The 20,048-nt window shown below is 43.1% G+C and overlaps 1 protein-coding gene across 7 annotated transcripts in view; it reads right to left on the reverse strand.

Moving 5' to 3' along the window:
- Nucleotides 1-20,048, reverse strand: part of ARHGAP32 (Rho GTPase activating protein 32) — a 259,498-nt gene that overhangs the window by 52,931 nt on the left and 186,519 nt on the right. For all 7 annotated transcript variants that reach the window (XM_080366610.1, XM_080366612.1, XM_080366613.1 and 4 more), the window contains one exon: nucleotides 15,001-15,082. In XM_080366610.1, coding sequence (XP_080222736.1) covers nucleotides 15,001-15,082 — 82 coding nt within the window. The remainder of the gene's footprint in view (nucleotides 1-15,000; nucleotides 15,083-20,048) is intronic.

The following is a 20,048-nucleotide window of genomic DNA, read 5'->3' on the forward strand; positions in this document are numbered from 1 at the left end:
ACAAAAAACCCCTTTTTTAAAAAAAGGGTTTGGGGGAGAACTAAGATTATTGAAGAAAGCAGACCAGGAGATTGGAAAAACCCTAACAGAACAGCACACCATACAATAGACCGCCATGGGTATAACCTGAAAATTATTTAATTTGATTCACAGAACTCACAGAAACCAGGTTTGACATAAAGGTATCTCATGTCACACAGTACCTGGCCAATCATGTGGTGACCTGCTCTTTTGGTGGATGTAGCCATGGTCTGCCAAGGCTGTCCAGGTAGGTTTGCAAGAAAAATCTCCCAAGTATTCCATTTGCAAAGGTTAAAAAACAGTTAGGAATGTTGCAACACATAGCCAAGTGGGTAACAGAGGGCTTTCACTTGCCTTTCCTTTAGCAAAAGCAAGTTCCCATGAGAACAAGTCAAAGAATTTGATGCAAGCTTCCCACCGCAGTTACAGGATTAAACGCTGAAGAAGAATGAGCGCGGCACTGACACAAGCTCTTAAATGAAATCCGGCAGATGAAACTTCAGATCAGCAAAGGCTTCTGAATTAATCACAGACACAGGCTGATTCATGAGCTAGCAAAGCAAGTCCTAAAGGCCAGAGTAATGTTGCGATCTGCAGTTTGCAGCAGCTAAATTCACTACCAGGGAGAGGGGCAGAAAAGGAGGGAGGACAGAGAGGGATGGAGAGGCAGAGAGGGGCAGAGGAGTTCTCGCTTGTGGAGGATTTCTGGTGGAAAATGCTGCAGATCTTGCCCAAGCAGCAGACAAGATGCCTTTCTACGTGTTAACTCAAGGATCCTCCCAAACACACACCATAGCTGTGCCCAAACCAAGACCTCCCGAGAAAGCCAATCCCTACAGATCTGCCAGCATATATTCTCCACTTTTTACATTAATTTATAGTTTCACACAGACACTTTCTTGCAGATGTAGCAACGGCACTGATCCCTACGGGCATCGGAGCGATGGCCAGATGGAGTGAGAACCCGAGCACCCTCCTCCACATACAGAGAGATGCTGGTGGAGCTGCTCAGCCTTTGTGAACTTAACAGGGCCAGGTTTTAATTGGAGATCTGAGATAGGCACTGGCATGACCCTTGATAAACCCATATGCCTATGCAAGACGAGATCAGAGCTGTGTGCTATCAGCTAAAGTTAAAGCTCTCTGAAAATATTTCTAAGCCACAACTCTGCTCCCACACTAATTTACAGAATTATTCAGGAGAAAAGAAAAGGAAAAGCCGAGCAGAACAAACTACCTTTTCTCCATGATTTCAAAGCTCTTCACATAACTGCAGTTTTGCTCAAGCCAGCTATTATTAGAGTTAAGTCCCATTTTTTGACAGAGCTTGTGAGAAAGGAAAAAATATCTAGCTTAAAAATAATACACATACACACCCCCCCAACCTGAATAGGTGGAGAGCAGGCAGAGTGAGAAAGAAGCACAGAACATGTGAAAAGAAAGCTGGCGTTATTAATAGTGCATTGGTGCCTCCAACACCCCTGCCCTCAGCCAAGTTTTACTGTTTTACTTCACAAGTAGTCCTATTTTGGTGGATTCAACCTCCCCAAAAAGGTTAAGCATGCCAGCCCCAAACGCCATCCGTGTTTCTCTAACAGAAACACTAACACATCTCTTTCTTACCTACGTGATACACAGAAGTACGGAATTAGTTCTGCCGGGATGCATGCAGACTGTGCAGACATCCATACGCCATGCTTGTTCGTTTTCTTTTCCAATTAAAATTCCCCAGGAAACACAGCCAAAACTTGCCAGAAAAGTACCTGTCAAAATGCGGGAAGCCTGAAGCTACTGTCTATGGATTCAAATTCTTCAGAAAAGCCACAGAGGCTGTGAGTGACCACACACAAGGAAGAAATTGCACCATAGGGAATACGGAAATTAATCCGTCTCTTCCTCCTACCTGTGTTTCAGGCATTTCCCTGTGACTTCAGGAGGCTCAAGGCTGATTCCCAGCGCTGGAATTACACCCGCAGGACATGGTGATACGTGTCCCGCAGCTGGCAGAGCCCTGCTGCTCCCCTCGGGATAACCTAGGCTGAGAGAAGGGCTCTTCTGCCAGGACAGCTCTGCCTACACCCCAGCTGGGTGTTTAGGGGTGTTTTGTTGGTTTGGGGTTGTTGGGGGTCTTTTTGGCAGATAAGCTGCCTCAGCTCTGGGTGCAATCGTTTGCATAATGAAGAACAGACTCAGCTGCGCCAGGAAAAAACGTTAGTGCCAATCTGGCCTGGGGTTGGAGACAGAGGCCCCATTCACCGATGCCCTGCACCTGTGCTGCTACTGACACTGTACAAAGAAGCCAAAAGGGCATCAGGGAATCACCTGTCTCAGTGTGCACCTGTGCGACTGACTGCACAGGGTACCAGGCGATGCCCAGGTGCAATACCTTAGCCCTGTAAATGACTTGCTTGCGCACAGGTGGCACTTGGTTCTGAAATTACAGAGGTTCCCCCTTCTTGGGGGCTGGGAGGGCTTAGACCAGCAGGTGTCACAGATTAGAAAACTGTCTTCAGCTAAAAAAAAAAAAGAAAAGAAAAGAAAAAGGAAAATTTTTAAAAAAGCACACCAAAACCCTGCAGAACCAAAGTGTATCCTTCCCTTCATCCTGGGTCACTAGGTGCCCTTTTGGTTTAATCCAGGCTTCTACCCTTGTCTTCCCCCCAGCTATGGCATCTCCATCCCTGCCAAGCTTCCTCTGGCCCTGCTTCCCCCGGACCCTTCGGACACAGCAGTAATACCCACCTCCCTTCTCCTACAAGGAAAACTCCACACTTGCAAATCCAGGCGTCTTGAAGAAAAAACTCAACCAATTTACTCACAAATACCTGATTACCATCAAGACGTGTTTCCATAGCACCTAAGAAGTGTTACAAAAATAGCTATTTGTTCAGACTGCAAACACTGCATCAACTACAAACACCACCTAAAACTCCATAATAGAGTCTGTGGGTAAGAACACCGGTGCTTAAAAAATACTGCTGAAACACATGCTTGCTTCTTACTACTACTGTCAGAAAACATCTGCACTGTTAAAGGATTAAAGGATTAAGAAGGGAGAAAAAAAATGCATTGACTTTCTGATTCTATGTATCCTTAGGAACTTCCTTGAAATACTTAAAAAAATTCTTGCTCGTCTCTCACTTCGGAGCTAACCAAGAGGTATAGATCTTATTTAGGCAGACAGGAAAAGTATTTCAGATTTGCCACTGAAGGCTAAATTCAAAAGCAAGTTGCATATAAAAATATGTTCTCATAGTTAAGAGGTTCATTGCAGCATGCAGAAAAAAATATTTGACGCTTTTTAACTTTGAGAACTTTTTTTACTCCCCACGTAAACCCAGTACTTGTCCCAGTTTGGTAGAGGCCTCCCAAAACTGCTGTTCACTGGCATCTGCATCCATATGTACCTGCAACTCTCTTGCAGCTTCCTAAAATGACAGATTATGGAGTAACCTCGGTAATCCTCAGGAGGCTTTTCATGCAGCGTGAAATGAAAACATCAAAAACTCGCCCTCTTGCAAAAGGAACATGCATTTAGAAGAGAGTTTGCAGCTTCAGCTGCGCAAACTGGGCTGGAACTGCCGTGCCACAATGGCTGGCGGTGGGGAAAGCCATAGGGGCTGCTGTGCCCCATAGGGGCAGGGAGCATTGCAGCAGCAGGGCCAGGTCCAGGGGCCTGCCTGGTTGCTTCTCCCAAACTGCTGCTGAAAAAGCAGAACAAAACACACGGCTCGACGCTGCTTGGCTTGCTGAAGCAAAATTCTACTTTAGCCAAATTCACTCCCCCAGAGAGGGTTGAACGGTGACTCTTTGGTACCCAGGGCAGGACAGATGTCGCTGCTGTTGGGATGCCCATCGTCCACACCCACGCGCACTTGCCCAGTGACCACAGGATCTATCATTCAGAGTTTCTGTCGGTATCTGTTCCTAGCACACAGGCTTCTAGGGAGCTGTTCTCTCAAACTCGTTCTTTTCCAGCAGAATCACAGATTTTATGGTGTGACTTTCATAGAAGACCAGATGAATGCTGTATATAGCAGCATTTCCACAGGCCAGCCCACAGTTCTTGTCCCTTTCTATTTCTGCCAAAACACAGGAAGGAAAAAAAGAAGGGGGAAGAATCACTTGAAACAAAGGAGGGAGAGGAAGGAGAAAGGAAGACTCCAAGGAAATGAAAAACAGGAAAATGCCGCTGCAGTTCTGATTTAAACTACAATTCTGAACACATACTTTGACTTAGAAAGCTAACCACTGCAATAGCATGTCTTACAGCTGTATGTAGTCTGGGTGCTCACCGTGATAAATCCCCTTCTCCTAAAACCAGGTAATTACCAAAGCAATTCAGATTAAATAAGTACTTTATCGGAATTCACTGCACGAAAGCAAGCAATACAACACAATTATGGAAGACAAAAGTTTGGCATTCCTAATGTATCCTAGATGCAAACTACCAGCAAAATGATACCAATAATTATTTATTTCTTTCTTTTTTTAAAGCAAGCATCCAACACTTATTGCGAGAGTAAGACAGAAATGAATCCACCTTTGGTGACTTTACAGTCAATGGAACAAGGTAACAAGGGAAATACAGACAAGGATTTCAGCAGAGGCAGTGCTTTACACATAGGCAACCACAAGAAGATTTGGAATCAGTTGAAATATAATTAGAAAAGATGCCTGCCACTTACCAAGCACTTAAAATCACCAAATTGCATAAGCATTAACCTCCTTAATAAGCTGGAACATAATACCAGTGTTGTGTACAGCAGGACCCAAGTGAGCTCCGACTGGCTGTATTTATTAGCATCACTTCAATATCAAATAACCATCAACCTATTCATTTTACCCAAAGAATAGATTGGCACGATCTCTACGGAAGGTACAGTTACCCTGCAAATTCATTTCAACCTTGATACAAAAGGACGAGATGAAACAGGGATATAAGAGGACAACACGTAGTCTGAACACTTTGCAAGAAATACAGCGTCACCTGCCTTGCTGTAAAGCCCTGATCCAGCCTGCTGGAAAACAAAGCTCACACAGTTTGCTACTCTGTCTCTCCTGAAATTCCACTTGGATTTTCTTTCAAAGCACTTAGGAGATCCACAAAACCAAAAGTCCAAATATGATTTAACAAAGGAAAAACATGTTGAAATGTCTGTTGTCAAATAACTCTCAATAACTGACAATCAAATTGTTTAAGTACATAAAATGTACCCGAGATGGATCTCGGTTCCTTAGTTCCACTGGAACGCTTTAATTTTACCTAATGTTAGTTCTGAAAAGCTATAGCAACGTTGTCATGACAATGACAACACAACGCAGTTGTTTTCTGCTATCACCGTGCAACTGGGTACACATTTGGGTCATTTACATTGCCATAAAACTATAGTATTTAACCACATTTCTTTTCTCTCTTACTCAAGCAAGTTCTTTCCTCCAGAACATGGTCAAATAGGGTTTGGCACACTCTTTGGATATATCTGAGGCAAAAATTGAAAGCCTGGGAAAGGAAGAACACTTTAAATTTAGAAAGTCAGCGGGGAGGTGTGGGGGGAATCAGCCAGTTTATGATACACAACTAATAACCACGTAGCCACCGATCCTGCAAAGCATTCACGATGCAAGACCCAGTTCACGTTAAGCAGTGCTCTTAAGATTTGGACTCACTGAATGAAATCACTTGCAGAAAAATCTGCCTGTGAGAAGGCAGATTCTTAGCATCAGGCATCGGTTTTTCTAGCCAACAGATACTAATACATATAAAAAAAAGAATAATAAACAATTTTAACTACGCCTAGTGTCTGTAACCAAACCTAGGGTGTTAGTAAATGGTTATTGGTATCACGTACAGCGTTAGACTTGGTTAGGACACTGAGACACTAATTGTACGTAACGGGCTCTACCTGAGCTCAGCTGGGACTGGTTCAGAGCCTCTGTAACATATGCAGAACCTGGCTTTACACTATCCATCTCCAAATCTGCACGTAATTAAGGTCAGGTGGGAAGAGGGCAGAGGGACAGGCAGGAGGCAAGAGAAAGGACAAAGTTAAATTAAAATATCCCCTGGAACAAACTGCAGGAGACTAAAAATTTAATTTGCAGAGAGAGAAATGAGAGAAACAGTGCTAGAGAAATCCCGATGTCAATGTTCTGCATTCTAAGGTGTTGCTTCTCTGGCTTGGTCTAGACTCTTAACTAGCAATGTCTACGTGCAAAAAGAAGTCTAAGTGAAGTGACATGCCAAACTTGCAGGATGAATAGCAAAAAAGATGAGGTGAGATGAAACAAGATAAGTAAACACCCAAATCCTGAGAAAATTCGAGCTGCCGAGGAAGAAGGTGGATGCTTACTGCTACCTGAACAACTGGGGTTAAAGCTGGCTCAGGTGTGACCACAGTGTAGGCAGTCTAATTCTCAATTCCAGTGCAAACACACAGATTATGTGCATGTATTACTGTAAACGGAGTTTTCACTGTGAAGAGTTAAAAAAAATTGTAGAAAACAGATCTCATTTTAGGTTGCCAAATGCTAGTGGAAGAATCAGTAATTTTATAGCTGCAACTTGCACAGTAATGGTGTTCAGTACGGTTGGGAGACTAAAGATTTAGAGCTCACTTTCAGAGGCGCTCTGTCCCAGTTTCAAAAACATATTTCAGCCCGTGCCTCCTTATTTTGATCTCAGCTCGTTTCATCTGTGGAAGCTGAGGGCCAAAAAAGAACTTCAGTGTCTAAAAACTGCTTCGTGAGCCCAGAAGGTAACTTCCTCCTAACGCCAGCGAAGCCTGAACAGGACCTCGAGGATTCCCTACTTAAAAAATACAGAATGCATTTTCCTAAACTACTTATAATGTGCAACCATGATCTTTGGTACAGAGAGATACTATAAACAAGCTCCACCAGTGCAGACCACAGAGGAGTGCTCAGGCATGTGAGGGATGTGGCACACGATCTCTCCAGCGGTGCTCCGTGTGCCGCGACAGCCAAACTTCTAGTCTCTGTTGCAATTACATGACTCACAGAGGGGCATGGCTGTCAAAAGAAATTAATTTCACATGAAAAACAAGCAGAACCACTAATAAGCCTCATACCTTTGAGCAGAAACACTATAGCTGCTCTAGTGTGGAAGTCTTCCTTCTCACAAACAGCTCAAAAAGGAGAGTGACTGAATGTTAACCTTTCAGGTTGCATTAAGGAACCAGAAATGTTCTTTGTTTTCATGTCAGAAAGGGGCAAAACCCCCAACTCTGCCTTTATTATCTGATGTTAACTGCTACTGAGCCTTAGCAGGAATTGCATCTTTGAAGGGCTCATGGATTCAAGGAACTTGGATATAAAAGAGGGAAAAAACTAAGAAAAATCTTTTCTCCATACCTGTATGTCCAAATGAAACGCCTTGGATCTTACAAGCATTCCCAATTTCTCTGTTTGTGACAACTATTCTGACTCCTCCCAAACTTTTTGGCAGGTTGAATTATTTATCAGTGGGTATAGCCAGGCGTAGCAATAAATTTTTACCCTCCTTCTTAAAAACTCTACCCCAGTTTATATATTCCCTGGCTTTTGTCGTTGGTTTGGATACGTGCCGGGGAAGAAGCCTCACCTCACACCCTCTCCGTGATCACACCTGAGATACAAACCCCGTCCTCCCCTTCCTCTCCGCCTGGAGAGCGTTTGATAATGCTGCCACATGCTCAGGAAGGTGAGTCTTCACACAAGAAACCAGAATTTTGCTCTCAAACCACATTCTTCTCCTGGGGGAAGTAGCATGAATGGGAACGACGTGCCCGTTTCCCACGTTACGAGGGGATCGGCACACAGTCTCTATGCCAAGGGGCTGGAAGCGTGTACGTGCATGGGGAAAAAGAAAAATATATACGCACACATATTATGTATTTTGTTACATATATCTATCTACAGTATTTGCATATCCAGTTTTAAGACTGATTTATGAAATCAAAACAACATCCCAGGGGGAGTCGATATGTGTAAATGTGCTGTAAAAAATGTTAAATCTACAGAAACAGCCACCAGTTTTACTGATGCTCCGTTACTGCTATGAGTTTTAGAATAGCACTAGCAGGATCCAGAAAAGACCATGGCAACACAAAGCAGGACTCTGGATAATGAAGCTGCTCCCACACAGCTTGAAAGTTTTCACTTTGGGCATTGTGAGATGCTAAGCACAAACAGCATTTTCTGATTTAAGAAAAAAAGAAAAAAAAATAAAGGCATCTTTGCTTCTGCAGATTTTCAAATTCTAAAAAACTTTCAGAGCCATGTTTCATTCCTCTCCATCAACCATTTTTAACTTCTCTTTCTTTCAAGCTGACATTTGTATTCGCTTGTCTGGCACTTAATTTCTTTCAGTTATAGTTTTATTGATTCAAAATTGATTCGATCATCTCCAACAGAGTTTGAATCAGTTTCTTTGTTTCCCTGCTGTATTGCTTCATGTCCAAAGAGCTCTTAAAAAGGCACGTTAGACTGAAGGTTTGTTTTGGTTTCCCTGAACATCTTTCAAAGCATCAGTGCTACTGACTTGCAAGTGCAGAAGAAGAAACAAAAAAAAAAGAGACACACAGAGAGCAAGACAGGGATAGAAAGAGTAAAAGAATTAAAAAGGAATAAATGAAAACGTACAAGGGGGGAAGTAGCTCCAGGACGCTGGACGGGCTCCATGGGCAGGGGAGACTGGGAAGGTATAAAATTGAAAACAAGAAAAAAAAAAAAACAAACAAAAAGAAGTTGGTTAAAACATGCACCCATTGAAAAATGGGTTAATTTCATATAAAGCTCAGCTAGGCTATACACAGCGCAAAACAGGACCACAGACCCAATCCTTCAAGTTGTTTGGTGTTTTATTCCCTACACACTTTGGAAATTCATTAAGATCCAAGAATTCCCCACCCAGTGTGTCCCAGCTCAAAAAAAGCCCAAACATTTTGTACGTTTGAACTTTTAGCACAAGGCCCATCCCTGCTGAGCAACGCAGCGAAGCACTGGGTTTGTTTGCATTGCTTCCAGTGCCTGCTAAGCATGTGTTTATGGTTAAGCCCATGTTTAAGTACTTTGTTGAGTCAGGAACAGGGCTGGAAGATGTAACATTTCTTTACATAGATGGATAATGCCAACCACTGACAAAAGAAAACGACTCCCAGATTTGTGAATTTACATTTGGCGTAATTCGGTTCCATACACATTTAGCTTTCCTCTGTTTCGAATGGTGCTAAAGCAGACAACTGCTTTATCTTATTTTTTCTTTCTATGTAAAAAATAAAATAATTAAAAAAAAAAGTCTCAGAGCTATGTTTTCCTATTGACAAAAGGTTCTTCCTGAAAATCATTAACTGCGGAGAAAGCAGAGACTTAGCTCTTGCTGCCTCAGCCCCAAGTGTCAGCTTTTATTTTGGATGGAAAAGAGAAAACACGAAGTCTGGGCAATAACTTCCCCACAGATCAGCCCAGCTCGGAGCTGGGGTTCAAGCAAGTTGGCATCGTCCTGCTGAAGCCTCCAGCTGAGCACCCAGCCCACGAGCCTGCATCACGTCACGGTGGCCTTCAGAGCCCTGGAGGAATCTCTGCGGCACGTTCCAAAGCCAGGTGCAAGCCTCCTGAAGAAGCCGGTTTTACACTCACATTGTTGACCTTCCATCCCACACCCTTTGTCCGCTCACCGCTCTGCCCGAGCTCCACAGGAGCTACGAGAACGGGATTTCTTGAAGGATTGGCCCTGAGGTCTGTCGTATCTGAAAGCACGTTTTTTGTCTTCTACAGCGAGAACTGCGCTCGGCGGCCTGAGCGTGTTCGTGTTTGTGCCCTGCCTGCCTCCACACCGGCAATGGATACCTGCCTTGGCTCAATAAAATGTGCATTTAATTTAGCTTTAATGAGACAGTTGCACGTCGCATGCCAAACGACTGGTTCGTTTACATAAGATTAATGAAGACTGGTACCAATTATGCACACTTTGTGTTTCCATATTGTCTTTATAAAAACGCTAATAAAGACATCGTGCACTCACCAGCCTCAAATGGCTGTTCAACCCAGGCGTCTGCGGAATGAAAGTTCTATTTGCAGCTTACTCTTCCTGATTTTTATTTTTATTAAAAAAAACCAAAACACAAACCACAATCTTTTTTGTCCAGGCATTAGCCACCAGCCTGTTTCAAACAAGCATGACCTCTTAAGTTTCTGTTACGGCTGCAATAGCTCTAACACGATGAATGTAACTCAGTTTGCGTTTCTGCAGTTAAAATTAATTCATTCAGCACCGTACCAGAGTCTTCAGGAGGTCAGGACAGAGTCTGTTGCCCGATCCAGACCTAAATTTCTATCTTCCTGAAGTTCAGTGGATTATTTGTTGGGTGCATTGACCCAGATTAATCTGTTATTTATGTCTAATAAAAAATTAGTCATTTACAACAGCTTTTAATACCAATGTGTGCCCTTTAATGTGTCCTTAGTTGCATAATGTGAGTACGTATACCTGTTAAATCTAAATTAAATGAATGGATGAGACAGGAATTTGAGAAATCCTCTGTGAAGTCAGGCAGAGCTGCTGGGGTTATTCACGCTTTTGTCCTAAGTCAGACTGAAGAACTGGTGAGAATGAGCCCTGAAGTTTTAAAAATGCTCATTGCTTTGAAAAAAATGGAAGGGACACATTACCTTCTTATCCCCCATTCCTTCACTTAAGCTCTAACTGTCCCACGGCAAACTGCATCTTTATTCTTTGTTTTCCCGCTGAAACCAGATGTTCCCCAGCAGCAACCACATTTAGAAACCTTCAAACAAATTGTCATGCCAAGGCACACCGCAGTAAAGATTTGGTACCCAGCGAGATGCTATTTGTTAGCAAAAGACATGAAACAAATTGCACGTATGAGGTGAAGCGTGAGATGTGATTTCAAATATGGTTAAACTACAAATATTCAGAATTATGAGAAAGAAGGGACAGGAACAGATAGCTGAGACATGCTGCCTGTGACTGTTAACTATGCCCAAATGATGAGTGGGGACAAAATGAACACACACACACACATACACACAATTCCCAGAAAAGACCAGCCACGGATGGACAGAAGTGAATGACAAGAGTAAACACAGCCACAGTCTACAGGCAATTCCCAAATGTTCACTTAGAAGGAAAAAACAAAACAGCTCTTCACTTTTTTCTCCTAAGCAGCACAATGAATATTTAAACAATTCACTTCTCAATCAGTATCTGAAATTCAAATGCAACCTTTATCTGTATCTCTTTAAAAATCTTTATAAATATGAGCTGATGCCATCTATTGTAGTACTGAAATTCAGCTACATTGCCAGTAGATGGTATTAGCTATAAAATATTAGATGTTAATTCAACATAATAATTTAGGGTAAAAAGTTATCATTAGTTAGTTATCGATACAGGAAGAATTTAGGAAAAAAGGGAAATTGCTCAAGAAATCTGGGGTTTGATGAGCCCACCCTGGACCTGTACAGTGGTTTTTACATAAATAGAAACAGTTGGGATATCAGTTTGTATTCCAGCTGGAAAAAGAACATTTTCTTATAACACTGAACGTGAAAAAAATGGAGAGATGGGCTTAGTACAATACTGAAGGGAAAATGCTACTCAACGGGTCTGAGACCTCCCGAGCACCCCTTCTTCTCCTTGAATGACTTTCTCACGTAGACAAACTTTGAAAAAGGAAAATGCTAAACAATTTCATTAAGCAATAATGAAAGGGACTTAAATTTTCAGGTGATAGTTTTTTGTGCACACGCGTGCACCCACATCTATATCCATCTCTGCAAGCATACCTGTCCCCAGCAGTATCTGGGGAGATGACAGCTGTCGCAGTCCAAACTTCATTGTCAAATCTATTTCAGAGGTGACTCAAGGCAAAACCAATATTCTTTCTTATTACTTTGAATTTTCAGAATTTAATCAACGGACAGTTTTCCTGTATGGTCCATTTTCTTTTATTTATTTCAGGCAGCAGCTGCAGTGTCACTGGTGTAAGCGTGCACTTCCACAGTCAAAGAAAATACTGTTTCGAAGAGCAGAGTTTGCCCAGTTCTCCCATTCCCCGTGTTTCATTTGAACTTCAGTTGTTATTTGTACTTCATCATAGACCACTGCAATATTTTATGGTTCTATTAAAATGCTGTCCCCATTGCTTCTGCAAATCAAACCCTCTAATTATAAATAATAATAAAAACGCAGGGCAGGAAGTTCTTTGCTTTCCATCTGCTTTTCATTAGACTACTCAACCCAGCCAAATCTATGGACAATTAAACAACACAAGAAGTTCTGTCTTGGTAAATTCCTTCATGGCAAAGAGCTTTACGCTGCAGATACAAAATGTCCTAGATGCTCTCTACACATAGCATTTTGATTAAAGAAAACAAAGTTTGCATGTTGATAAGTATGTCTTATCAAAAGCCCAAATCTAAAGCTCCACATTAATTCTAGATGAAATACCCTACTAATGTTGAGTAGCGACAAAAGCTCCAAGTGGTTCCCTTTAAAAAAGTTTTTAATTCCTTGGGAAAAGCCAACCTGATGTTTCAAATACAGGTAAAAGGAGACACTGAACTGACGTGGATATTTAAGCATAGGAGAAATACCTTGTGTATGTTTAAGCCATACATTAGAACGCACTAAATGCACGGAATACAGGTGAGGAAAATGCAAGCTCTTCTGCATTATCCCAGCAATGCAACTCCCAGCGAGGCTCTAGAGGAACCACTTGGAAAGATCCAAAGTCACATTTCGCAGCAGTGCTATGTAAGCCGCCCAGGGTGCTCCAGCAGCTCATTGCGCCCCACGTGCCACCTTCCCGGACGGCGCTGCCCAGGCATTCAGCTTGCCCAGCGGCGTGGTAACCCAGCCCAGGAAACTGAACCCCCTTCCTCCCACTTCATCTTCTCAGGCCTTCTGTATTTCAGACGTCAGTTTTTCCTCCCAGCAGATAGGTTCCTTGAGTCCTCCAACACCACATTCAACACGCCCTAACTGTGGGAACCTCCTCCCTGACTCCTCCTAGCTCCCACCAAGTCACAACCTCCAGCAACCCAGGAAGAGTCTTCCAGACTTCTGCCTGCATCAGGCAAGTACTGTTACTTCCCAAGGCAGAAAAAACCAAAAAACCCACCGAAAACCTACAAAGAAACGGTATTGTAAATTCTGCGTGCACAGGAAGAGCAGGGAAGGATTACAGGAACAGCTGCAACATCCATTCTAGCAATCCTTACATCTGAAAGCTCATTAGTGATCTTCTGGAGGAGCCTTTGGCTTTAATTGTACGCCTAGAACAACTATCAGGGAAGGTCAAGAGGGACAGCCTCACGACTTGGCAGTATCTTTCAACTCACTACTTTTAATAGGACTTGGGCTTTTGCTATCAACTTTGTAACAAACATTTCCCAGGACTGAAAGAGGAAATCCATCCCCTAGTGTGTTGTTAAAGCCAAACCGAATCTATTAATCTATGCTGCTTCATTATCTCTCATTAAAGCATAGCAAGAAACTACTCACTAGCAGCTCATGACATTTAATTGCCTGAGCCATATTGAATAATAAACACTTGCTTATGATTCTATCTACCAGCCTGGCCTGTATTTAGAGTTAAAGCTGCCCCTGCCTGCGTGTTTTAGCTGGCAGAGGGCAGAGAAGGGGACTGCTCGCAGTTTTTCGAGATCCAACTTCAAACAACAAAAGGCAGACAGTGGATTTATGGAATGACCACCTGCTGCAGCGCTTTGAATTGCTAGTGATCTTCGTGATACCGATTCTAGCAAATACATTTGCATGTTCCCAGGAATAATAAAGGCTGCAGATACCAACGGCTGAGAAAATGATTCGCCTAAACCGCCGGCTCTTTGAAGCACGCAGATGAATGCAGTGCGCGATAACTTTGGGCGTTCGTGACTTTTTACCACTGAACCAAAAGTTCCAAGCTGTAGCACAAGATCTGATAAAATGCGGTTCCCTTAGTAAAAGTCAAACTTTTGAATCACATCTATTTGTTTTAAAGTATCAAGTCAGCAATCATATAAGATAAGGAATATCATTAAAATAGAGAAGACAGATGAAAAGAACACCAGTTAACCAGCTTTCCAACTCAACTTGCTGGCTGCATAACATTTTAAGAAAGATCAGCAATTTCAAACTGCGTCTCTTGACACAAAAGATACGCAGATATAACTTTATATATAGGAATATTCTTTTTTAAATCGGAAGAATTGAACAAAAGCTTCACCACCAGTACATTCTGCAGAGATCTCACTTATGCTAGCACATCTAACTGAAATCACTTCCAGTGTATACTATAATGACAACAGAATCAGATCCAACAATTAATCTTCTATTTACTTTTCCTTTCCTCAGCCAAGCTTGGTATTAATTTCCCTGTAGTTCATACAATACAGAACTGTCCAGAAGGCAGTAGGAAGTAGATGGAGTCATATATCCAGAGCAGAAGCAATCAGGATTCCAAGTTCTGTTATATCCGACTTTCTCCATCGATCCTCAAACAGAAAGCAGCTTCCAGTACCTAATTCATCTATTCCATCTAAGTCAGCATAAACATTTTTGGGTTGCCTGTATGTTCTGCATGAAAAAAACCTAACACACAACACTGTCTGGACACCAAGAACTGCGATGCTGCATGGAATCACTAGCTGCAGATTACTGAGGGTATCTTAAATTCTTAGAAGTTTAAAATCTCCCAAATCATGCAGGAGTTCAAAACATAGACATTGATATGAGTTCACAAAACACCGCAGATGAAAGACATTAAACAGTGGGAACTATTCAGAGAGAGGTAATGTGTGGATGATCAACACATAGACAGGATAACAGGGGATGTATAAAGGATGATCAACACAGAGTATAACACGGTACGTATAAAGGAGATATAAAACATGGAAACCCCAAATAACAACTCCATTTAACTTCAGTGCATCATAAAAATTTCACACACTTACCTGGTTTTGGCACAGAATTGGTCACGGACTGAGGAACTTTGTCGTTAATTAGTTCAACACACTCACTAGGAAAAAATCCAACCTGTAATAAAAAAAGAAAAGAGATGCAAAATATTGAACATAGTGGTTTTAGGATCTGAACTTTTAAACCAGCGACTGTTGAACATTTTCCTCAAACTCTGCTTGCCTGATGTTCCATAACATTATCCAACATAAAATGACCAGCATGAGAGAAATAATTTTTCAAAACAATGCAGCCAAAAAATCTACAAACCAAATAATTAGTTCTGCAAAGCACGGCTGTAAGTCTTGTTTCCTAGGCTTGGTACACGGGATGGAGATATTCAACTCGCAGCAGAGAGGAAAGAGGACAAGTGTGCTACACACTTAAATCTCAAGTGGAACTTGAGAGAGACAGCAAGGCTTCAGCTGGGTTTTCTGCACCTGGCTGCATGTAACGTGAAATTTAATGAAGAGAGCAAGATGTTTCAGCTCCTAGCATCTCGATTGTCTGTACTCAAATCTCACCAACACTTGACCTTTTTTTCCCTGTCAAAATACTATATGCACAAGCACCTTTAACATCTTATTCTTTTAGAAAACTGAAATCAAATGTGGGCCAGTGTATTTCCATGTCTGTATAGTCCCATTACAGGAAAAATGCATATTCTTGTACGGTAAGTTAGGAGAAGGCACAAAGCACTCCACTGTGTCCCAGCCTTATGGAGGGCGCTTGATCTGATGAGTGTGGGTAACAAGTGATACTCCTGAAGCATCCAAACTACGCGTGTTTAAAGACCTTGCTAAAAAAGTTCGATGTGGTTTTAGTTAAATTGAATTCAATCTAACCTCAGAACTGAGAACAGGTTTAATAAGATACACATAGAGTAAAACGAGTTCTACTTTTGTAAGGAAGAACACAGTAATTTGACTGGAAATAAACACAAGTGTTTTTAGAAGAAACAGCATGATGCAGCAAAAAAATCTCTGCAAGAGCCAGAACTCCTGGTGTGTACTCACGTATCTGCTTCTGAACGTGGACAAGCCAGTGCAACCATTGCGCCTCAGTTTCCCGATCAGCAAATGACACGGGAAAACAGTGCCACACACCCGTTACTTAATTCTTTTTTTGTGAGAACAGCTGGCAAACATGTTGCACAAGCCCTTTCACCACTGTGATTTACCCGTGTATCTGCTGATCAAGCTGAAACAGAAAGAATATTCCAGAAACAAACCCCAGAGGCAAGACTGTCCTTCGCAAATATTTGAAGACGCTTCCAAGGCAATGACCGACCCTGGGCTACCACACAGCATGCTATGCCAAAAATTTTGACAACCACGGAAAGCAGCTTCTCTGCTGCCAGCATCACTGACAGTGAAGGCAGCTCCAAGTGCCCAAGTCAGGGCAAGGTCTCATCGCTGATTACTTTCAAATGCTAATTTGCTGCCTTGCCACACTGACCTTTAACACAGCATCTTCCCCCACATCCCCTCTAACTCAGAACGCTGGAGAGACTGTCTAAACCAGTGTAAGGGTTAAAGACTGAAGTATGGGGACGATCTTAATGTTTTGCTGAAATAGGATGTGCCTGCAGAAATTCACATGCCACTCCAAAGCATCCGTATCTGGGAAGAAGTGAGATTTTTCCCCTTTCACTGTTTAAGGATTCAGACTACGATGTGACCAGACAGGAGCTTTTTACTTCCCAGCATCCCAACCTTCTCCCCACTTCGCAGCATCTTCCTTCTTACTCCTGTCCCGGGCAAAAGTTAAACCCAAGCTGAGCCCTTGGCAACTTTTATCCTTAGTCTGTATTTCCAGACCTTTTTCTCTCTCATATCCTTCCTCCTCACCCAACACAGCTTCTGTATTGTGACATGTAATTCAAGCACCACCACCCTTCCGAGCCACCCCGTCCACGCCAGCGGCAGGATTTCCCGTCCCCATGTCAGGCATGTGATTGGGACAGCTGAAAGCATCAAGTCACTTCAGCCAGCCACAGTTCGGTCAAGTGCTGCAACAATGCATGGCCAAGAGCCAGCGGATGGGCCCCAAGCTCATCTAAACATTCGAACCGAGCCAGGACTGCTGCCAGTCATGTTAGCACATCTCTGAAATTCGCTGGAGCCGCAAGGCAGTCAGCACTGGGAGTCTGGCAAACAGTCCCTTCTCTATTTATTCCTCTTACACAATTCCCTTTTGTCTCCAAGTTAAAAAAAAACAACCACAAACAACTCTTTCCTACTCCATGATTTTCACCCGTAAACCTCCAAGCAATTTAGTAGCAGCATCATGCGTGGTGTGTCCAGGTAAACACTCCAGGCTTTGAAACTCTTCCATATTCCATAAACGAAGCAACAGTTAATAGAAATGTCAGAGAACTTCTTCCCACACCCCCAAAATCCAGTCAGGCAACATTTTGTCCAAGAGGACAAACTGCAATCCATCAGACTGAATGTTAAAGACTTGGAATATGCTTTTTTTTTTTTTAAGAGTAGGACGGGAGCAGAACTGATAACAGCAGCACGAGGGATGAGCAGACCTTGCTCCTCCAACGTGTGGTTCCTGGCACCAGAGACCGGCCTGTGCATCACGCTCAGGTGGCTCACAGAACTGAAGAACCCATCCAAACCCCAAGATAACGTATGGCTCACTCAGCTGGGCGCACCAATTCTGCGAGGACGTGATACCCCAGACTTAGATAACACAGTGGTGAGTTCTGTGCAATTTACAGATAGAAATATGCTGATCAGCATGAAGAAAGCAGCACAAGTACCGGCATCCCATCGGGCAGCTCAGAGCTCAGTGATGCTGCTGTGCCAGGAGATGCTGAGAAACAGGCCGAGGGGTACACCCCCAAAAAGCACTGCTAGTTAAACAAAATACGTTATATGTTTTTTTAAATATTTTACTACTGCTAATAGTCCCTCTTGGACATTTCCAATTCCAGGAGACAATTTGTAAGTTGGGAAGAACATACACATGGAGTGAAAGTCCCATCCCATCCCACAAACGACACATTCGGGAGGCTCCACAGCTGAAGCGATACGGTTTCTTTCATTCTCAATACCCACAACATCTATGCCTGAGATGTTTAAAGAAATCTGAAGTCCTGGGACACCAACCTTCCATTAATCACACTGAAAACTGGTGGATATAAATCCAGCCCCAAATCCCATACTGTAATCAAAAGCTCATTTGCCTTTGATTGTTAACATCATGCTTCTCCTCTTTCTGGATGCAATTTACAGTGCTAAACATGAGTTTAGAAATTAAAGACGACCCGAGATGGTTATGTCGCTGCTTCTGGCTATCTCGGAACCTCTCCCAAATAAAACAACATCCCTGTTCTCAATCTATCATTTTTGCCATGTTCACAACCAATAATTATGATGGATTTTTTAGGGAAACAGAATCCTTACTTGTGCTAGTGTTGACAAGCTCTCTGATCTTAATTTACTGGTAGTAGTTCTGACGGCTCACTTTTTCCGACTTACTTATTCTAATGTTTCTTGCAAGATCTCCAAGAGATCATCTTCAGGGTCATAACCTATAACTTGTGCCTCATTCCCACCCACTTAAAAGATGCTGCTTTTCCTCCCATGGACAGTTTTCCATGATTTTGTATAAATAAATACATTTAGTCCCAGAGTTGATCTCAACAGATGTAGCAAGGCACTATTAGAGCTTGAGCCAGGATTAAAGGATTTGGCAATGTACAAAAATTAATAGCAAGGGTAGTATATATTTAGATAAATACAAGGTCATCTAAAGGTTAAAAAAATCACTACACACCTTAACCAAAGGAGGAAAGCACAGGCTACCGTTGCATGCAAACATTGCTGCAACAGCTACTATATCTTTTTTTCCCCACTTCTATGCCAGCGTCTGCTAAAACTGAAGATACAAGAGGCTTTGAGGGGAAAAGTCAAAGTCAAAGCAATAATTTCCAGTGTACGATGAGGGAATTCAAACAAATGAGAAAGCAGCAGCAACATAAACGGCAAACGAAACATGGAGACATTTGGATCCTTTTTTGGTTTTGACATAGGCTAAATTATGGGTTAAATTTCATTCAAAATTGTTTCCCTTTTAGTTTTAACTTAAGTTTTAAGCGAGCAAAACCTGAAAGTGGGAACACCTACTTTTTTCTTGCTTGTTTGGCTTTTATGAGCAGAACGGTCACCACGTTCTTTGCCAAGTAACTGTGTGGGACTCACCGGCTCCCCTTGGGAAGATACTCACACATTGTGGAGGGCCACCAGTCACCAGAGGAACAGGATTGTTAGTCCTCTTACCATACAATGGGTTGGGGTGGACGGGACCTTAAAGATCATCTGGCTCCAGCCCCATCTAGTTTAGTTCTCCTGAACTCTTGTAGAAGACAGCTGAACATCTTGGCCACAAAACTCTGCTCATCTCGACTTTATTCTCACACGCACACAAGTCTCTGTGGGACGATCTGTATTAATTATCCATTCCTGCCAGCTGGACTCTGGGAACCAGGGGAGGCTGGTGAAGGGCTCTGCCTTTAACACCCCCGCTGCCAGCGCGGCTGAGCTCGCAGGCAGCTGGACGCTGCACGTGGCCACCAAAGGTCACACACGCTCCTGCAGCGAGGTGTGAGGGACGCCGGTGAGAGGGACCTCAGCTGAAGAAAGGCACTCACTGCTGTGGTGCTCGCTGCCCGGGGATGGTGCGGCAACGGCCGAGCGCCTGTGCCCGTGCAAGCTGCTGCTGCTGCTGGGCGCCTGCAGAAGGAGGGCAGAGGGGATGCACGCAGAGCAGGGAACTCGTGGCGGGCCAGACAGAATTTTGCCCCATCTGTTCCTGCAGCCGGCACAGCTCTGCACGTGGCAGGGGCCATCAGGCTGCGAAAGGTCGTCACTGGTGACACGTCCACTGGGCTCTCGCACATCGCCTGTTCCGCAGGTGATACCACTCACCAGTGGCTGCCTCTCGCTCCCAGTTCCCAAATCGACACATGGGAACCAGAAACCAAACCGGCTTCTCCTTTAAGAAATGCCGTTTTCAAAGTGACACTAGC

The sequence above is a fragment of the Falco punctatus genome, assembly GCF_963210335.1.
Source record: "Falco punctatus genome assembly, chromosome: 16".
Classification (NCBI taxonomy): Eukaryota; Metazoa; Chordata; class Aves; order Falconiformes; family Falconidae; genus Falco; species Falco punctatus.